Source organism: Brachyhypopomus gauderio, chromosome 1, assembly GCF_052324685.1.
Source record: "Brachyhypopomus gauderio isolate BG-103 chromosome 1, BGAUD_0.2, whole genome shotgun sequence".
Lineage (NCBI taxonomy): Eukaryota > Metazoa > Chordata > Actinopteri > Gymnotiformes > Hypopomidae > Brachyhypopomus > Brachyhypopomus gauderio.
Window position 1 is genome coordinate 54,994,063 of NC_135211.1, and position 20,954 is coordinate 55,015,016.

General features: G+C 42.4%; 1 protein-coding gene and 1 non-coding gene across 6 annotated transcripts; both read right to left on the reverse strand.

The window, feature by feature from the left end:
* Positions 1-27: 27 nt before the first annotated feature.
* On the reverse strand, positions 28-5,882 carry aptx (aprataxin). Of its 5 annotated transcripts, none has more exons than XM_077020454.1 (9): positions 5,775-5,882; positions 5,382-5,515; positions 4,389-4,435; positions 4,224-4,277; positions 3,773-4,021; positions 3,321-3,389; positions 2,705-2,931; positions 2,447-2,550; positions 28-480 (listed from the first exon to the last, which is right to left on the reverse strand). In XM_077020454.1, exons 2-9 carry the CDS (start codon positions 5,509-5,511, stop codon positions 326-328), a joined length of 1,035 nt encoding a protein of 344 aa, XP_076876569.1. In that variant the 5' UTR covers positions 5,512-5,515; positions 5,775-5,882; the 3' UTR covers positions 28-325. The 5 variants fall into 5 exon arrangements, with proteins under 5 accessions (XP_076876569.1, XP_076876561.1, XP_076876587.1 ...); XM_077020446.1 differs by having other exon boundaries at positions 5,684-5,865; XM_077020472.1 differs by lacking the exon at positions 5,775-5,882 and having other exon boundaries at positions 3,773-4,073; positions 5,382-5,475.
* A 14,785-nt stretch (positions 5,883-20,667) lies between these two features.
* trnaf-gaa (transfer RNA phenylalanine (anticodon GAA)) lies at positions 20,668-20,740 on the reverse strand. The gene has a single exon. It is a non-coding gene; the product is annotated as a tRNA-Phe (tRNA).
* Between the last annotated feature and the right edge of the window lie 214 nt (positions 20,741-20,954).

The window sequence follows — 20,954 nt, forward strand, 5'->3', positions numbered from 1 at the left end:
TCACATAGACGAACAAAAACGACACTATGAATGCGAGCCTTTTAATTCGGAACTTAAGAAATGACAAACCTTTTGACAGAACTTTTAGCAGCAAAACAAAAGCCGTTTGAGACCTACACACAGACACGTAAGTAGTTTGTAAATTATTTACCAGGTCTTAAAATGCCTTAGTGTCCTGGTTATAGTGCGTTTCTTGTCAGTAATGAAAATGCATACCTTGTACTTTTCTAAACACAAAAAAACAAAACAGAACCTCTACATGCCTACTGAGCGCTTGTTATAAGCAGAGGACGCATTCGTTTGGTTCGCTGACTTTGAGAACGATTCACGAGGTGAGATGAGTTTTGAGATGGTCCTTTAGTTTCGGTATAGTGGCTTGCTCCTTGTGGCACACGTGGCAGCGCAGCGGTAACTTCAGCAGCTCGCTCGTGCCGTCCTTCACGGCCACTTTACCGTCTCGCTCCAACATGGCAATGACGTCTACAAAGCAAACGTCCGACGTTAGGATCAAAGCTTTCTGCACACAAGCCTTCATCTGTTACTTCAAGCCTTTCTAAAAAGTGAGAAAATGTTTTTTTTTTTTTTATATCAACATGTCTCTTGTGATATTTTACACACTTAAAAACCAACAAAACAATGTTAAACCAGAGAACAATCTGGACTGTGTCCTAATGTTAATATAGCAGTCTGATTTGTAGATTATCTAAAACAGGTATCACCAAATGGCGGACCGCGGTCCGGATCCGGACCCGAACGCCGTCCTGTCCGGACCCAATCACATTCCTGATTAACTGGATACGGACCCAAATGCCAAAAAAATTTTAACGGGAGACTATATTTTAAAACGGAGAATTTATTTTCAGACGAGTGTTACGTTCACCACCCATTTGAGTGTTACGTTCAACCCCCCCCGCTCAACAACTTTCGTTCGCCACCGCGAACCCGGACCTAAGGTCTGAGCTATCTGCCAAAAATGGACCGCGGAAAGATTTAATTGATTACCCCTGATCTAAAATGTATGTCCAGCGCTTATTTGGACAGTTCCAGTTTTAAAAGATGTTTAAGGTTTTTGTTTATTACCTGATGAGATGCATCATGCGTGTTAGATCAGGGAAAATCTGAAAACTGTCCAGTGAAGTGTAGTTTATATAAATGATGTGGAATGGGTAGTGCCATGTTCTAAGTGGTTGTCATTAGTCTAGTTTGTGAATCATCATGCTTTTGTCATCTTTTAATAGTTTTGTGCTCTTTGCTGAGTGTTTGATTTCTAACAGGATGTCCAAGACAAAGAATTCAAGAGAACTAGATGTCAATTAGTGCAATAAAATACAAATGTAGGCAAAACAACTTGACAAATAAATCCGTAATTAGGGTAGTCTGGGATTGCATTTTTAAAATATAGATAAACAGTGTATGATTTTATTTGTGCTAAAGGTGTAACTTTATGCAAAACTAAAAAGATACACAGGCTGAGGCAAAACGAAAGTGAAACAAAGTCACTGTCTCAACACCTTTAGTCAGCTGGATGTTCTGGTAAATCGATAAACAAACTCCAGCTGGTTCAGAACGCAGCAGCACGAGTTTTAACAAAAACTAAAAAGTTTGATCACATTAGTCCCGTACTATCGTCATTACACTGGCTGCCAATTAGATTCCGTATTGACTATAAAATACTTTTATTAACATATAAAACGCTGCATGGCTTAGCTCCAGACTATCTTAGTGAACTTATTGAACAATATAACCCAGCGCGTTCACTTCGCTCGCAGGACGCAGGGTTATTAACTGTTCCTAGGATCAAAAAGATCACAGCAGGTGGAAGAGCCTTTTCTTTTAAAGCTCCACAATTGTGGAATAATCTTCCTGCCTCTATTCGGGACTCAGACACAGTCTCAATGTTTAAAACTCGATTAAAGACTCATCTGTTTAGTTTGGCCTTTGATTAATCTGTTACATATTTACTACATCTCGTATCTTTTCTCCGAGGTTCACCTGGAGAGTAACATTGCAGTCGGAGCCTACAATACCAGCATCGCTGCTCCGACACGGAATGAAGGCCTGGCCTTCATCAACAGACATTTACAGTGACAATATCATAACCCAGAACTTTCATTTTTACCTTTACTTAGTCTGATTGTGTGATTTGTGTGTGACTTGTGTATTTGTCTGTATTTTGTGTAATCTGTGTGTTAACGGGCCGCCCAATGGAGGATGGGTTCCCTTTTGAGTCTTGGTTCTCCCGAGGTTTCTTCCTATTCCCCACTATCTTCGGGAGTTTTTCCTCGCCACTGTCGCCCTTGGCTTGCTCATTAGGGTTCTGGACCCGTAGTATTGTTAACCTTTTAAATCCTGTAAGGCGCTTTGTGACAACATGTGTTGTGAAAAGCGCTATACAAATAAACTTTGATTGATTGATTGACTTTGATTGATTTTACATCCCACTCACCTTCAGATTCAATGAAATAGTCAGTGGTAAATGAATTCCAGTGTTTCTTATTCTTCAAACAAGGAGAATCAAAGTCTTGGCTGATCACATGCAGGTGAACGTGACTATGAAGGTAAAAATATATACATCCATACATCACTTCCACACCTTGCTGTTTGCTATACCCACAGTTCTATACATTCAAATCCCCCCCTTCTCCCCCATAACATCATGAGTGAAATCTAAACCATCAAAGCAAGTGTGGGGTGCTTCTCTCACCTCATGCTGGGTATGGCATGGTAGCCCAGACGGAAGCGTAGTTTCTGGCCATCGGGACACTGCTGCACCATGCTGCCCCCCACGTGCTGCATGTGTTTCAGTAGGTCACAGTGTTTGAGTCGCAGGGCCTTCAGGCTAGGGATGGACTCCCAAGGCAGCACCAGCCAGTGGTGCCGGGCCTTCGGGTACTTGTCCTTGATCACCACCACCTTCTCGTCCTTGTACACCTGAGGACGATGGCAAACACAAGGCAAAACAAGGTTGATGCGGGGTACCACGTCATGGCAGGAGTTCCTGCTTTTATGTCATGGCTGTGAAGATACTGGATTGAGAACTGTGTCTATTAGAGCATAAGTTTGCAAATTGGTGGTACCCACAAGCTACTTAATTTGTTTTCCATTAGTCTGGTTCTTAAACCTGGTACTCAAACTGACAGATTACCCGACTTCCAAGTGTTGGGAGCTGGAAAAGAATGATAAAATGAGCTGGCTATGGTTCCTCAGTGATGCTCTGAACCACATAAACGTGCTGCTCGGTTTCTGTTGGTCTCTATAATTCTTCACCAGCTCACATCAATTCATTCCATCTGAAGTAGCAACATTAAACCAAGTCATACCTGCAGTTTTGGATCCTGCATTGACACTTTGAGACCCTGATTCCAATGGCCAGCAGAAAAAGAGGGTTCCTGCAGAAAACAGTGTTCACTCTTTCATGATCCCCAAAACAAACTGTAGTACAGTCCTGTTATATTATTCCAAACCTTTTTACCCATTTTTCCCCAACTTTAGCTGTCATATAAAATGTCACCCACCAATTAATCTCCGCATTATTAGACAACCACCGGCAGGGGGACAGATTTTCTAAAACTTCTCAAATAACTTAAAAAGTTAAAAAAAACTGCTTTGTGGGGGGGATCATCTCAACTGCACTGAGAGTTGCTCGAGTGTCATGTGTAATTTTCAAAATACCATAATACCTGCAGATATTTAAGTCATTTAATACAGTAAAAAAAACAACAAATGTCCAAAAGTAACTGAGCAATAAGCAAATGCCAAACAATAAACTCACCACCTCGGCTGACGCAGGTTTTGCTTTTTCCGCCAGAGGCGGATCGTCTGCTTCTCGCTCTCGATGGGAAGAGACGGCTACCTTGCGCGCGGGACTCTCTTTCTCTCCCTCATCCCTCTGTAGGGGTCTCTTATTTGACTTGCTTCCCTCCCTGGCAGAAGTGGGGCTGGAGGTGTCTTCACTGAAGCTCACTGTGTATGGGTAGAGCTGGTTGACCATGTGGAGCCTCTGGCCTGGTTTTAGGGTCACCTGGTTGTAGAGGTGAGGGAAACGTCGTTGGCAGGCGGTTATAGCCAGAGACCTGTACGACAGATTCAGTTACTAAACAACATAGTGAATATTACACAATGTTGATGGTTGAAACTATATCGCAAACAGTTCAGAAGCCAGATGGTCTGGCACAATGTTCACTAATGACAATATGTTTGCACTAGCAATAAATGTGTTTTACCTGATTGCCTTTGCCCACAACCACATTATCCACACTTGTAGGGTTGGTACCTAACTGTGAATCAACCCAAACACAATCTGTGCATTGGTAAGGCTAAGGATTATACCTCACAAGCCTAACAGAAATATTAATGTTATTTAAGCTTCACATCCTAGAATGACTAACCTGTTTCACACTGATTAATCCTTTGTTGCAGTCTGCTCTTAGTTCAACTGTTAAAGTACACAAATATATTAAAATTCAATTTAATACAAATGTATTAGTTTTATTAGATCAGTTTTTTAGAAGCTACAGTATTAAGACCGCAGACTGTTAGATATCCCACTCACTATCATTACTTAATCGCTGTATCTTTCAGAGATATAAACATCATTAAAAGTAAGCTGACTGTAATAGCAGATCTTGAGCTGAACTGAATAAATTCAATTCTTTATTTACATCAGACACAAGGTACATGGTCCATATCAAGAAAGAAAAACAAAACAAGATAAAGTAAGAAAATAAAAATAATAAACTAGACAGGTACACACCCCTCAGACATATAGGCACTCTCTCCAGTGTCGCCTAAGCTTAGATGAGAACCTCACCGAACTCTTAACTGGATTAACTAGAGATTCAAATATGCTATTTTGTGAGAAATCCAGTCTACACATGAATTTGTAGATGACATTTCTCAGGACTGCATCACATCCAGGCACATTGGAGTGTGCAAAGAGGTAACTGGCACTAAACCACCTAGGTAGCTTCATCAACAGTCTCATAGTGTCATTATATGCTACTGTCAGCTTCTGGTAGCTGCTTTTCTTATACCTACACCATAAGTGGGCAGTATACATGGGTGAACAGAAGGCTTTAAACAGAAAGCATTTGACATTAACAGAGCACATGCTGAACTTACGAAGTAGCATGTTAGCCTGGGCATATAATTTACTTCGTTGACGAAACATGTCACGATCATCACTGAGATCATCAGAAATTATATGGCCAAGATACTTAACTTCCTCACAAACCCTAAGTGGGCTATCACCCAGATAGAAAACAGGGAACAGGGAATGTCATCTTGTTAATAAAAACAGACGCTTGATGTAATACCATTTAAAACGCTTGAAGATCAGCCTTAAAAAAAAGTGAAGATTTCTACATTTTTGTCGATGCTACCTTGACGTCTGGAGCACTTCTGGTCTTTAATTCTGGTTTCTGGGCCCCGACCCAGAGTCAGTACGTGATGGTGAGGAAGGTGAACAGGTTTGTGGCAGTCATCTTCACTAACAAGCCAGCAAGTGGGCATTTTCCTGTGAACAACAATGTAGACGTGCAATCACTGCCGAACGTTTCAAAACGATTATTTCTCCATACAGACGTATTCAGCTACTAAGGTACTAAGAGCAACTGAACACTGATTTGCAAAAATAAAAATAAAAACTTAATTTTTCAGCTAAATACTTAGCTAACTAGCTAACCTTGCTTTATTTTGAAATTGTCTTAGTCCTCCGTTTCCGTTTAAACATCACAACGATGAATGTAAAAGGTAAGTAGTTTTGACACACGTACGGTATTTATGTGTAAATAGTTGGACAAAATCGCGCTAAGAAATATTCCACCAGAACAACGTGCCGCAAAACCGCACAGCCTAGAAAGTGACGTCAGCATTGGGAACCACATTTCAAAATAAAGGTTTGATTAAAACAAAGTTAGTAAACGTAAATAGTTTTTAAAAAGCATTTGCAGGTTAAGGTTTTCACAATAAAAATAAGCGTTAGAATTATGTAGTATTAAGGATTCCAAAAAAGTGTAAGCATAATTATCTTTAATAATAATATTACACATAAATAAACAAATGCAATCAGTGACAGTAGGGTAGACAATGTCAGTGACTACAGTCAGTGACAGAAGGATAGGGTAGAAAATATTCATGTAAATAGTCGTACTCACAATTGCCAAAACAGGTCTATCAGAAAGTCTCTTATAAATGTGCCAATAGCCCAGTATTTGTATCTGTATTTGTATTTGAATAAAACACAAGTGTAACAATAAGAGAAGTACATGGATTTGAAAATAGCGAAGACCCATGGAGTACATTTTATCACATTTTTAAAATAACATTTTAATAATTACACAATAACATTACATACATAAAAAAGAGACCAGTTTATATTAAAAAGAAACATATGTCTGTCCGGCTCTGTACTACTTTTTTTTCCTGTGAGGATAATCATTGTTAAAATAGACCAATATGTGTTGATAGGTTATTATATTATATTATATTATATTATATTATATCATATTATAATGTAATGTAATGTAATGTAATATAACATTCTCTTATAGTATAGTAAATGTCTAACAGGTTAATGCTTAAATCTTCAGGTTAAACAAGCACAGCAACTTATATTTAGAAGTAGGTGTACTTTATTAATAGGATATATATTGCCTGCATTATTTTGAAGTTGTCTTTGAGTATTTTAACACTGAAAGTATACAAATTGATAAAATGGTAAAATGGATTAAAAACATTAAATAACATGTTATTTCAGTCCAGAGTCCGGAGTGCTAACCCTCACACCAAGCAACCAAAGTAGCACATCATTTTCTAATCAGAAACCATTTCTTGAGCGAAAAAAGTTACACGAAGAATATGAACATGTTATTAAGATATTAATACTAATTGTATCATTGTACAAGTTCTCAAATTCATATATGTTTTCCTAACATTTCTCTCCATTTGCCGAAACCCAGGGTTGAACAAGGGACATTTAGATCTTATGTGTGCTCTTTAGGGGAGATGAGATCAAGTGGTAGAGCCATGGCTTTGCATCAATACCCACAAACCGCAAGCAAAAGAGCACACCCCTTTGAGGGTTATTAGCTTGCTAAGCATGTCACAGGAAGTGGGATCGATACCCACATTCTACAAAGCACTTTTAATGACTCGTTGCACTATCAATCAATCAATCAAATTTTATTTATATAGTGCTTTTTACAACAGTTGTTGCACAAAACAGCTTTACAAGTGACAAGTCCTAGCCCCCAGTGAGCAAGCCAAGGGCAACAGTGGCAAGGAAAAACTCCCTCATTTATTTTTATTTTTTGCATGAGAAAGAAACTTTGAGAGGAACCAAGACTCAGGGGGAAAACCCATCCTCCTCTGGCTGACACCGGTCACCATAACAACAACAACAATTTAGACAAAGAAATAAAGAAAAGGAAAAGATGTAATAATGTCCATCATGGTGTAGGCTTATCCGGTCAGGCAGTAGGTGGCTGGCACAGGATGGATCGCTTGTCTCCTCATCTCATTTTTCCTCAAGCAGGCGGGCAGCCATGTGGAGAAAATAAAACAGGGAGAATTAGCTCTGTACGGGGACATATACAGGACAGATGAGATTATGAACATTTCTGGAGTGTGGCAGCAACTCCAACATTAAGTTAAATTATTACAGCCTAGCTAAAAAAAGGCAGAACCAGAAGGTAACATAGGCTTGGGGGCATTCTGAGACAATGGAATCCATCCACTACACTGTCAACAAACTTGAGTGACCACGAGCAGTGACAGGATGACAGCACCAGCGCCCCAGTCTACCATAAAACCCTTCATCTATGAACCCCTGGATCTGTACCTTTATCTAAGGGGGAATATTAATTATCAAACGCTAAACCAAATAGGTGGGTTTTTAACCTAGACTTAAAGATTGTGACTGTCAGAGTTCCGGACGCATTTTGGAAGGTTGTTCCAAAGCAGGGGGGCCTTACAAGAAAAGGCTCTTCCCCCTGTTTTTACCTTATTAATTTGTGGAACTAATAAAAGACCAGCACCCTGTGATCTTAGTGGACGTGGGGGTTCATAGTTATTATAGGTATTCAGGAGCAAGCCCATGCAGTGCTTTATAAGTTAATAATAGAATTTTAAAATCAATACGGAATTTAACTGGGAGTCAATGCAGGGATGATAGGACTGGTCTTTTTTTTATCAAAGTGTTTTTATTGAACATCTTAAGCATTAATACACTATATCAGGGATGTCAAAGTCAAATACACCGAGGGCCAAAAAACCAAATTTGCTACAAGCCGAGGGCCAGACTGGTTCAATGTTTATTAAAACATACTGAAATGATTGCACATAGCCTATTGAACCAAGACCTAACACAGTGTATATTATTTAATGCTTAAATGAATATAGCAATATTTTCTTATGGATCTGTCAGTAATTTCAAGTGAAAACATTTTTCAACAAGCAAACAGATAAAAACAAACTTCCTTCAAAGAAAACATCAAATCAAATCAAATCAAAGTTTATTTGTATAGCGCTTTTCACAACACATGTTGTCACAAAGCACTTTACAGGATTTAAAAGGTTAAAAATACTATGGGTCCAGAACCCTAATGAGCAAGCCAAAGGCGACAGTGGTGAGGAAAAACTCCCTATGTCCTGCACATTAAATGAATAAAGTAATAAAGGTTTGAAAAGTGCTGGAATTTAGGCTAAAGTACTTGAAAATGCTTGAAATTGTAACGACTTTGTTTCACAACAAATAGCTATCTGACTGAACAGTTCTCTTGTATTACGTTAACAAATACGAGCCTCTTGTAATTCCAGGACGAAACAACATGAGAGAACGTGAAGACGTTAAGATTGGGCATTTTGAAAATAAACAACCATTAAATAATGTGAATAAAAAAGCGAATTATTTCGAATCATTTCGACTATATGTATAAATATTTAACTTAATTAAATTTAACTGGTGCGCGCAGTTACAAAATCCGAGAGGTGCACGCAGGGTTGCCAGGTCCTACAAATCCAAATCCAAATATATGACAAAGTCAGTGTAAAACCCGTCCTTCAGAAGCCTAAACTAGCCCAAAGTCGGGGTGGCCAGTGTAAGTTGTCAACGGCAACGGGGGGGGGGGGGGGTGGGGGGGGGGCGGGGGTGAGTGTGTAAAATGGAGACAAATTAAGTATTATATCGCGATCGATTCTTAGTGTTGACTTGTAACTCCCGCGGTAGCCCAACTCAAAGTAGCCCAAAAAACCGCACCCCGCGACCCCAGAATTTTTACCCGCAGCTGGATTTTCAAACAAGCCCAATTTGGCGTGAAAATGGTGAACCTGGCAACTCTGGGTGCACGACCTTGCGAATCAACAGCGTGCGACGCCCTCGCGCACGGGCGGAGCCACTGCGATTACGTCATTTTCGCTGCGCAGACCCTTGCCGCTTGTGTGCGCTGCAGTGACTTCGCGGGCTACCGTTGCATTGTGGGGAATGTAGTGTTTGTGCGTGCAAAACACCATCGGGCGGCTGTGGCCTGCGGGCCGGTTATAATAGTAATTAAATATCATCCAGGGGGCCATAGATAATCAATTCAGATCCGGCCCGCGGGCCTTGACTTTGACACGTGCACTATATGATACACATTTTATTTTTGTCATTATTTCAACCCCCCCCACCCAAAACAACCCCCAACTGTTGCACAAATATAAATATAGATTTGAAGAAGAAAAAATTATAATAAAAAATTTGCAAAATATGTACATTACTCCTGTGAAAATAAGATTAGCGAGGGATCCATCTCCCTAATTTGATCCAAAACCGGTTGCCAGATATCAAGGAATTTGTAGGCACAACCTCTTATAGAATACCATATTTTTTCCATAGTCAAATTGTATAAAAGGTCAGTAAACCACATTTTAAAAGTTGGAGGGGACTTCTTTCCATTTAAGTAGTATTTGCTTTCGAGCTAAAAGAGTAGTAAAGGCTATAAGGATTTTATTATTTTGATTCAAATGAGGATACTGTGGTGCAATGCCAAATATAGAGATTATAGCATCAGGCTCTATTACTGTGCCCAATATATCAGAGATAAACCTAAATATAGCCTTCCAAAAATCTTCAAGTTTTGGACAAAGCCAAAACATGTGGTACTGAGTTTCAGGCTCAACTTCACATCTATCACAGTGAGGATCTATCTCCCGTTTAAATTTCGCCAGTTTTACTTTGGACCATTGGACTGGTCTAATATGCTGAAATTTTCTAGTTCTGGTCAGAACTCTGGCTGTGGCATTTTGAACTATTTGAAGTTTATTTAGATTCCTATTTGAACATCCTGATGTAGCAGTGTGGTATTGTTACTCCGCTAGATTAAGCCCCCCTTAGAAATTCCTTTCTGCTTTAATGTTTATTTGGGTAAAGACGAGTTATTAGAGCGAGTGGTTATGGGACAGAGAAGGTCAGAGCCACTGGGACCATAAGTGGGTGTGGCTTATTGTCGCAGCGAGGGGTTCAAAACCGTCGCCGTTGCATATTTCGTCCTCTTTATATGACCACTCAGGCGAGAGGTATGTGCTCATATAACTCTTCCCTGATATTCGTTGTGTGTCATTTATGTTAACTGTATTCATGTTAGTGTGGTTTAGCTTGGTAACTGTCCGTAGAATGTACTGTTCTGTTTCATGATAAAAGTTTCGTATTGTATTGTGTATAAATAATTAATAAGCATGTTCACGGCGCTCGCTAGCACGAGTTATGTACGCGGGGAGTGCTAACTGGAATGCTAATCGTGCCGCGATAGTAGCCGTATGTTCTCTTTCTTTATGAGTAAAACACTGTTAATTTTCGCTAATAGTTTGAAGAATATTTTCTTTTTATTTATATGTCTGTGTAATGCCGTGATTAATTGGTTTTAAGTATCTTGTTTAATGTGTGGACACGTTATTTCACCAGGGTTGCCAAATCTCATGTATTGAGCGTGAGACACACGCATTTGACCGTTTTCACACGCTCTCACGCCACACTTCCGATATCTCACGCCGAAAAAAAATATCCAGTTTATTTACTTCAGCTCTGGCGCCATCCACCGGCGATATAACACTGAATCTGTGTCCATTTTACGTTCGCAACACCCCGCACAACTATATATATATATATATATATATATATATATATATATATATATATATATATATATATATATAGTTGTGTTCATTTACAATATCATTTGTTGAATTGTGTGCTAGTACATATTTTATGCTCTTTATATGACCACTCAGGCGAGAGGCATGTCCATGAGAAAAGTTGAATGCCTTGTTGTGCATGTCCACTGTGTGCAGGCGAGTGGCAAGAGCGTGCAGATACAGAGATATCTGTTATAATAAAGTGCTGCTTCCCACACGTGTGAGAGCTGTGTCGTCCCTTCCGGTTGTGGAGACTTCCAAGAGTTCCAAAAACTACACAACGCAGGAAAGAACATGTTACAAAGTGGTGCCGTGACCCGGATTCAAAAGGTTGGCAGACTGCTTGTAAGAGTTTGTTTCTCTATGTAGAAAGCATCTCTTCTTGTGTTCAGTTATGAGCAGAGGGTCATGGAGGAAAACCACTAAGAATTCTTCAATTGATAGTAACACCTTGCAGAGAAGTGTGTGGTCGTAGAGCACGCTCGGAACAAAGGGGAACAAACCACTCTCGAAGTAAGAGAAGTTTATTCACACAGGCAAGCTGTACCCAGATGTTCAATGATAAGAGGGCACTCCTCTTATTTATGCAAACACAGACCAGTCCTGTGCACGCAGGCACAGGGTGGGCTCAATAAGGCTAGGCTAACATAGGTGATATACTACCATACATGGAAATAAATGCATTCTTCTTAAGCATGATTGGATAATCTGTGTGAAGGTACAACATCAAAGGCAGAGCATAATTTCTGCGTATACAGCATAATGATGTAATGCATAATTCCGGCGTATGCAGCATAATGATGTAATGCATAATTCCGGCGTATGCAGCATAATGATGTAATGCATAGTGGACAGGAAACGTGCAACTTGCAAACTAGCTGCATAGCGAACAGGACACGCCTGGGGAGGAAATGATCCACCGTCTCTGGTACACACACACACACAGAACATTCAGGAGGAGGGGGAGAGGTGTGAAGGGTGTCAGGGGTCACAGGAAACATCACAGAACACATTGTTCAAGATCACATCAAACTGCAAACAAAAGATGATAAAATATTCCTTCACTGCTGACCACCGAGTAGGTTGCTAACACGACACGGAAGGGATTGTATCTACATTGCATTTACATGCTAGATTCCTTGTTGTTGATGCTTGTCTGAAAGCCTTTAATTTGTTTTACAATTTTTTTTTCTTTTCCTACTGTTAAGCTCAGACTCATTCATTTAATTTTATCATTGCTAGTTTTTTTCTAAAGAAGGGGAATGGCAGGTAAACAGGATAGGCCGAGTGGGGAATTTAGTCACTTGAGTATTGGGAGGGGTAGGGGTGTTTTGTTTTCTACCCTAGTTAGGGATAGGAATGTTATGTTTACAACCCCTGGAGCTACGACTGTAGGTCAGGCATGAAAATCTGTCACCTTTCGGCGAAATTCGCTGTTTTGAAGTTGAAAAGGGTGACCTACGTGAATCGTGTAGATCCGATGAGTTTTTTGTTGGGGGGGGGGGGGGGGGGGTCGGGAGATTATATGTATATATTTTAATTATCATATTGACTTAATAAGCAAACAGAGCACTTCCAAAATCGGCAATTTCAATGACACAGTGGCCAGCAGTTTCCGCCCAGAACCTTCGTAGAGGCCAAATTGCGTTTCAATCATACGAACGTTCTTCATTCATGTTATTCATTTACTTACACTGGGGACAAGGCAGAAGAGCGTACATTTACCACATCGTACACAGCGTTGAACACAGTCAGAGCCACAAGCTCTTGTGATAAATAGGTAGATAGATGGGCCTATTAAGTTCGCGTCAACCCCGTGTAGTTAACGGTGACATAAAATAAGAAACAAGATTTTTTTTCTAGTGTGTCTGTAGTTGTAACTGGTGAATCCAGGGACGTGTGAGGGTCACATTCGCGCCAGGGCTGAAAAGGTTGAAGATGAAGTTGTAAACTCTTGTTGTTTGAGTCTACCCTGTGCTTTAGCCCATGTTAGAAAATAAAAACACGTGAACCCTGGTATTTTTACACTCATTTTCACCGCTGATGTATTTATTGGTTCATTAAGACGTAATGGCTTTGACTGAGCCATCTGGAATGGCGAAAGCGGCTTCTCGCGTTTACGGATCTGGCTGCATACATTGAATCCATTGACAAGACAGTCAAAAAAAATTTTTTTAATGGATTTTACTATATTTTACGGAGCCTGTAAGGTGACATCATGTAAAAAAATAATAACGCGTGGCCACGACTTATTAACGCGTGGGAACGAGATACTAATGTCGCCCTTCACACGTGGCAACAAAGTTTATTTTTTCACAGCAAAGCAAGCAGATCCCAGGGATGTTCACGAACTGACTGCCCAAGGAAGGTAAACCTGGCTTTATATAAAGTAATACTTAATTATCTTGTTCGCACGCGTTAATTATCTCGTTCGCACGCGTTAGTAAGTCGTGGCCACGCGTTATTATATATTTTACATGATGTCACCTTAGGGGCTCCGTAATATTTGGCATCACCTGTCGCTGTACCCCCGTACACCAGCAGCCACCCCCCCCCCACCCCCCGTCTCCGTATCCCCATGACGTCACATGTCGACGCCCCCCCTCCACATGTCAGCACCCGTCGCCGTATCCCCATGACGTCACATGTCAACGCCCCGTCGCCGTATCTCCATGACGTCACATGCCCCGTCTTCTCACCTTTTTAACCCCTGACCATTTTCATGCCTGGTAGGTAGGGGCAGGCTATTTGGTTTGTCTGAAGGGGCTACTCCAAAATTCACAACCAGTCCAGCAGACGTAAGTAAAAATTGTCCACCAGACTACGACCTGACAGGTAGTCATCTCAGTGAGTTAATTCAACAGATAGGTTCGGAAATTGGTGCTTCTATCCGCACTAGTCTGTCAAGTAACCCCGAGATCGGTTTGACTCCAGGGGGATGTCGTGTACCAGTGGCGCCGGTTTCTGATCCAAGTCAGCTGAATTCTACTGTAATAGCCTCAAAACTGAATTTAGTGCTGAAGTCAGATGGTGCCATATTTTCGTGGTGATGACTCTGATAAGTGCAATATTTCTGAGTGGGAGGAATTGATGAAGATCCACCTTAACAAAGGTGGTCATCCCGAAACAGAAGGGGTGGAAGAGATTTTAAGTAGACTTCGGGGTCGTGCTAGAGATGTAACCAAGGTTTGGATGCGCAATAAGTCAGGAGTTATTGATGTGATTGCGGTCTTCGAACACTTGAGACATCACTTTAGCGAGTCAGTCAGTTCAGGACTGCCTTTAGCTGATTTAGCCACGTGTCAATGAGAGTCCACTAGATTATTGGGTTAGGTTGAATAAAGCAGCGGATGTGGCAGAACAGAGCCTAAAGGGTGAAGGTATAGGACTCAGTTTAATCGTGACATGGAGCTAGCAGTTCTCTTCATACAAAACTGCCCAGATCGAGACTTTGCTTTAGTATTCAAGAGCAAGCCCATGCGTTCTTGGTCAGCTTGTGAAGTGCAGGAACGTCTGGATGACTTATTGAGGGAGCGTAAAGCGAAATTACGCCATCTCAAACAACATGTGACCGGGACCTCTAAGGTGTCTCAGGAGTGTGATACGAGTGGTCTGATGGTTTCACCGTCTAATAGCCAGGGCTGTGATGTGGAGCTGACTTCTGAGGTTACAGATAATGACACTCTTGACAGAGTACTGGGCATGTTGGAGCGCACTCTCGCAGCTAGTTCTCAGAGGGTTTCCCACACTCGTCCCAGAGAACCCACTGGACGCTCCCGTGGGTGTAGAGTTTGTGACAGTTTGGAACATTCTACCAATGTACATTGCAGAATGCACAAACTCTGTTTCAAATGTTTCTCTCCTGACCATATCAGCCCCAACTGTCATGCGGGTGCTCTAAAACCAAGTGCTGCAAAGCCTCTCAGTCAGCCTCAGGAAAACTAGAGAGCCTCATTGTGAATGGGGGCACGGCGGTGCTTTCTACTGACACCTCCACTGCTGACGCTGAATCCGTGTATTCCTGTTATTCTGAGATGGCACCAAAAACTGAGACGGTGGTTTTCCAGAATCTATTGAGAGCAGCACCCAATGACAGTCTATTTTACATGACAGTGCTAGTGCAAGGTAAAGTGGAGCTGGAAGGGATGCTGGATAGTGGGTCAATGGCCACCACAGTACATGCAGATATCATTCCTCAGTTACGGGAAGCAAGAGTGATTACTGATAACATTCAGCCGGCAACCGATATGGTTTTAGTGGGTTGTGGGGGGAAACGAACTAAGCCTGAAGGGGTGTGTGACTTGATTTTGAAGTTATATGGATTTCGTTTTGCAGTGCCTGTCCTTATTGTTAATCTTGGGTACTAATGTTTTAAAACCATTGATCAGACAATTTAAAGCCCATGACAGTTGCTGGAGAGTACTAAATAAACGGGATAGTACATGTCATTCTACCAACAGTCAGTTTTTGCAATTGATGGCCAACCTTGAGAGATGGAGGGGGGAATCGATCCCAGAGAAAATTGGCACTGTGAAACTGAAGAGTGCAGTAACCCTGCAGCCCACAAGTGAACATCTGGTTTGGGCACGCTTACCACCAGGCTCAGTACTCTCTGTGGGGAGTACAGTTGTTGTGGAGCCAAGCACAGCCCATTGTGTGCATCGAAACATTCTTGTAGAACGGGTTGTTTCACCGCTCTGGGGGGACGGTTGGCTGCCTGTGAAGATAGTGAACCCCACTGCTAAGGAGATCACTCTGAGACGGAATGCCAAAGTAGCCGATGTATACCCGTGCATTGCTTTGGAGGATTTTGATTGTGGTCTGAGTGGTGCGGTCCAGCAGAATGTGGGATCAGTGCACTATGCCAGCTCAAGCGGAGTGTTCACAACTGGCAGTTCAGTAAGACGCCAGCTGCCCAGTTGCGACGAGAGATTGATCGGTCTGAGATTACAAGACATAGAGTTAGAAGGTTGTCAGGTGTCACCATTTTGGGAAGATAAACTTGTTAACCTAGTTACCAAGTATGACAGTGTGTTCTCCAGACACCGTCTGGACTGTGGGGAGGCACGAGGGTGTTGTCACAGGATACGACTGACTGATGATAAGCCATTCCAGCTTTCATACCGACGACTTTCCCCAGCCCACTACCAGAAGCTACGACAAACCCTGGATGAAATGGAGGAAAGGGAGATTATCCGCAAGTCAAGTAGTGAATTTGCATCACCTTTAGTATTAATGTGGAAAAAGAAAGTTGAATTGAGGCTCTGCACTGATTTCCGGTGGTTGAACGCGCGCACAGTGAAGGATGCACACCCTCTTCCCCATCAGGCTGATGTCCTTGCTGCACTTGGCGGTAATGCCTTTTTCAGCACGATGGACTTGACATGGGATACTACAACATCTCACTGCACGAAGAGGATAAAAAGTATACTGCGTTTTCCTCGCCGTTAGGGCTGCATGAGTACAACCGTCTGCTGCAGGGTTTGTGCAACAGGCCTGCCACATTTATGAGAATGATGCTGACCATTTTTGGTGACCAAAACTTTTTGAGTCTTCTGTGTTATTTAGATGACTTACTGGTTTTTGCCAAGTCAGAAGAGGAGAGTCTGAAGATGGTCTTTCAGCGCCTCAAGGAGAATAATCTGAAGCTATCTCCCTCCAAGTGCTACTTTTTGAGAAAATCTGTAAAATTTTTGGGTCATATTGTCTCAGAGGAGGGTGTGGCTACTGATTCAGCCAAGGTGGAGGCAATTGTGAAAGTGACTGAGCACCATCTCATGGAAGATGATGGTGTCACCCCGTCAGCAGTCAAGATTCGATCCTTCCTGGGTATGGTTGTGTATTACCAGCATTTTATAGAGCACTGTTCCTCGCTGGCAAAGCCTCTTTTTCAGCTGACAGCAGCACCGAAGAGACAGAGGAAGGGTAAGGGCATGAAAATACCTATTCAGACTCGCAGGCTCACTCCAGCAGACTGGACTGATAAATGTAAGCAAGTGCTGCATGACTTAAAGGATGTCCTACTCAACCAGGCGCTACTGGCGCATCCGGACTTCGCAAAACCATTTCTGCTATCTGTAGATGCATCCACAAGGGGCCTAGGGGCAGTCCTTTCTCAGGTCCAGGATGGGTGCGAAACAGCGAGACCTATAGCTTTCGCCAGTAGGTCTTTAAATTTCGCGCAGTCAAAGTATCCAGCATACAGGCTGGAGTTCCTGGCAATAAAGTGGGCCATTCATGATAAGTTTAGTCATTGGTTGCGTGGACATAAATTCACAGAGTGGATGGATAATAATCCCCTTAAGTACATACTGACAAAACCGAAATTGGATGCTTGTGAGCAGAGGTGGGTTTCCAAATTGGCTCCATTTGACTTTGACATACAGTACATACCTGGAGTCAAGAATGTGGTTGCTGATGCTCTTAGCAGAGAGCCTTTTGTAAGGTTAGGTATTATGAGCAGGCTGAATAAGACCCCCTATGACATGCTGTTGCGTGAGGCGGAAACTTGCAGACGTGCAGGACATGTTCCGGATATTGGGCAGGCTGTCTGAGTCCACCGGCTCTAGTGAGTCAGGAGTTGTTGGCTCTCAAGATGAGAGGGTACCGGCTGCGGGCCTAGAGAGCTTCAAGGGGAAGCTGTCCAGGGATGAGGTCTCTGCTGTGTTGAAGTCTCATGATCGATGGACGGAAGGTGATCAGGCAAGAGCTGTCTGTCATATACAGCATTTCACACAACTGGCAGCTACAGTGCAGAGCCCACTGCCTGTATTTTCACTGGAGGAGCTACAAGATAAGCAGGACCAAGATCCTGTAATCAACAGAGTTAGGTTCTTTGTGGAATGCGGGAGGAGGCCATCCAGGAGGGAGCGAGACCATGCGCACTCTGAGACAGTAGGGAAAACTTTCAGTATGATCAGGAGTACTGTATCAGGTGTCAAAGCACCCAGTGAGTGGTAGAAAAGTGTTCCAATATGTGGTTCCCACCGCTTTGAGAAGTCAGGTCATGAAAGGTATACATGATGAAGCTGGTCACCAGGGTAAACAGCACACTCTGTAGCTGGGGCGTCAGAGATTTTACTGGTCGTCCCTTGAGAGGGATATTAAGGAATATGTTTCCCGTTGCAAGAGATGCATCTTGGGAAAGACTCTGGAGCCAGAGGCGAGAGCTCCGCTTGTTTCATTGACCACAACTGCACCCTTAGAGCTAGTCTGCATTGACTTTTGGTCAGCTGAGGATGTTAATAACAAGTCGGTTGATGTTCTGGTGATAACAGATCATTTCACTAAGCTGGCATGTGCATTCCCTTGTTCAGACCAATCAGCAAAGACTGTGGCCCGGTTGCTGTGGAACAACTTTTTTTTGCATTTATGGGTTCCCGAGTCGCATACATTCAGACGGGTGCAAGTTTTGAGAGTTCTCTTATTGCAGTTATTACAATTGTCAGGGGTTAGTAAGTCAAGCACTACGCCTTATCACCCAATGGGCAATGGCCAGGCTGAACGTTTTAATAGGACACTGGGGAATATGATACGAGCTCTTCTGCCTAGGTCTAAGGCTAAGTGGTCGCAGTTGTTGAGTGGTCTAACCTTTGCTTACAACTGCACAGTGCATGAGACCACCGGTTTCCCACCTTATTTCCTGATGTTTGGCTGCACACCTCGCCTGCCTGTCGATGTTATGTTTGAGAGCATCCTCCTGGATGATGACACTGTCAACATAGACAAGTATGTTCGGTCCTTAGGGGTAGATCTGAGGGAGGCCATGACGCTGGCGCAGAGGCACGCGGAACAACAGCAGAGTAAACAAACTGAGCAGTACAATTGGTTCTGCAAAGGGCAGCTGTTGGAGCTGGGGGATCAAGTTCTTCTAGCAAACAAGAGTGGAAGGGGCAAGAAGAAATTGGCTGATCGTTGGGAGAGTACTGTGTACGTAGTGGTAGGCAAGAATGGGTCGTTGAATGTTTACAAGATTCGCAACCCTGCTATTGGGTGCATTAAGACTGTCCATCGGTACCACTGCAGGGTACCCGCGGGTCCTTAAAAAGTCTTAAAATGTCTTAAATTTAGTTTTCCATAGTCAAGGCCTAAAAATGTCTTAAAATGTCTGGAATTTTATGAGGGGAGGCATTACATTATTATAAGTGTGTGTTGCTTAGTTGTTCTGGTTTATTTTACCGACGATATGTATATTATAATTTCCGCAACGGCCGTATACTCCGCCTGGTAAATGGCGCGATGTGAACTTTGCCGAATCTAGCGCTAGGACCATGCAGGAAACAACCGCTCCGTGGTCGTAGCGCTAGTCAACAATTTTCGTTCGCCTCTCCCCCGTCAACAATTTTACATCCCCAGCAATAGTATTATTTTTTCTTGTGAGAGGTATTAAAAAGGTCTTAAAAGTCATTGAATTTGAGATTTAAAAATGTGCAGATACCCTGCACTGGTGGGTCTAGTTCAGAGGTGCTGCTACCAACTGATGAAACGAACGAACAAACTGGGCGCACAACCTGTTGGGTCGCTGACTTACAGGATGCATGGGAGCTGGGACAGGAGAATGATTCTGTGAGTAGTTGTGGAGGTGGCACGTGTGAGGGTTTTGATTATGAAGAACACGAACACGTTACACTGACAGTAGTGAGTTACAGTAGTCTAATCTAGAGCTAACAAAGGCGTGTACCAATTTTTCTGCATCATCCTGTGATAATGCATTTCTTAACTTAGCAATGTTGCGGAGATGTAGAAAAGCTCTTGCAACATGCTTTCACAGCGTAACGGTTTCGGCACAGTGAAATTCACGGACAGGTACAGCAAGACCTAATTTGGCAATGTTTATCATGATGCCAACATGAGAAAACCTTGTGGGTCAATGCTGGATTCGGTATTATTTCCTAGTCGGGCTGAGCTGATCCGTAAGCTTTCCTTAAAACTCCAATCAAAAGAATAAACTCTTGAGAGGGGGATTAGCTCAAGTGGTAGAGCGCTCGCTTTGCATGCGAGAGGTAGTGGGATCGATGCCCACATTCTCCAAAGCTCTCTTACTGACTCCTTGCTTGCTTACGATAAGCATGAAGCAGCCAGCTTTAGTCTTAAGGGAATAATTTCATGACCTTCAAAGGTCTCTTAGAACATGGTCACTTTGGATTCCTCCAGCAAACAGTTGACATCTTTGCCACATCTCTTTTTACTTTTGGACAAAGGCTGTCCATAAGCCGAAGGAAGCAGAGGAAAGTCCAATTCAGTCAAAACTTAAGCATGTCGTGAAGTGGTACACCTATGCTTTTGGACAACGCGTACATGCAAGTTGACACCTACACATTTCCTTCTCCAAATGCTTTATCAGCAGATGAATTGAACATCTAGAGTCTCGAGTTCTGACAATCCCACTGTGAAATCTCACAACAAAACATCAAACAGTTTATGTCTGTTTATAATTTTTCAACAGAATGCACAGGTCATTCAAAAGCTGAGGCTTTCCGCCTAGCTAGGTCGAGTTCATGCCGAAACCCGGGATCGAACCAGGGACCTTTAGATCTTCAGTCTAACGCTCTCCCAACTGAGCTATTTCGGCAAGCTGCAGATAAACCACGTCGAGATGCAAACGAAACTTTATCAACGACTGTTACCTTTCCTTAGGTTCTTGCAACATGCTTTCACAGCGTAACGGTTTCGGCACAGTGAAATTCACGGACAGGTACAGCAAGACCTAATTTGGCAATGTTTATCATGATGCCAACATGAGAAAACCTTGTGGGTCAATGCTGGATTCGGTATTATTTCCTAGT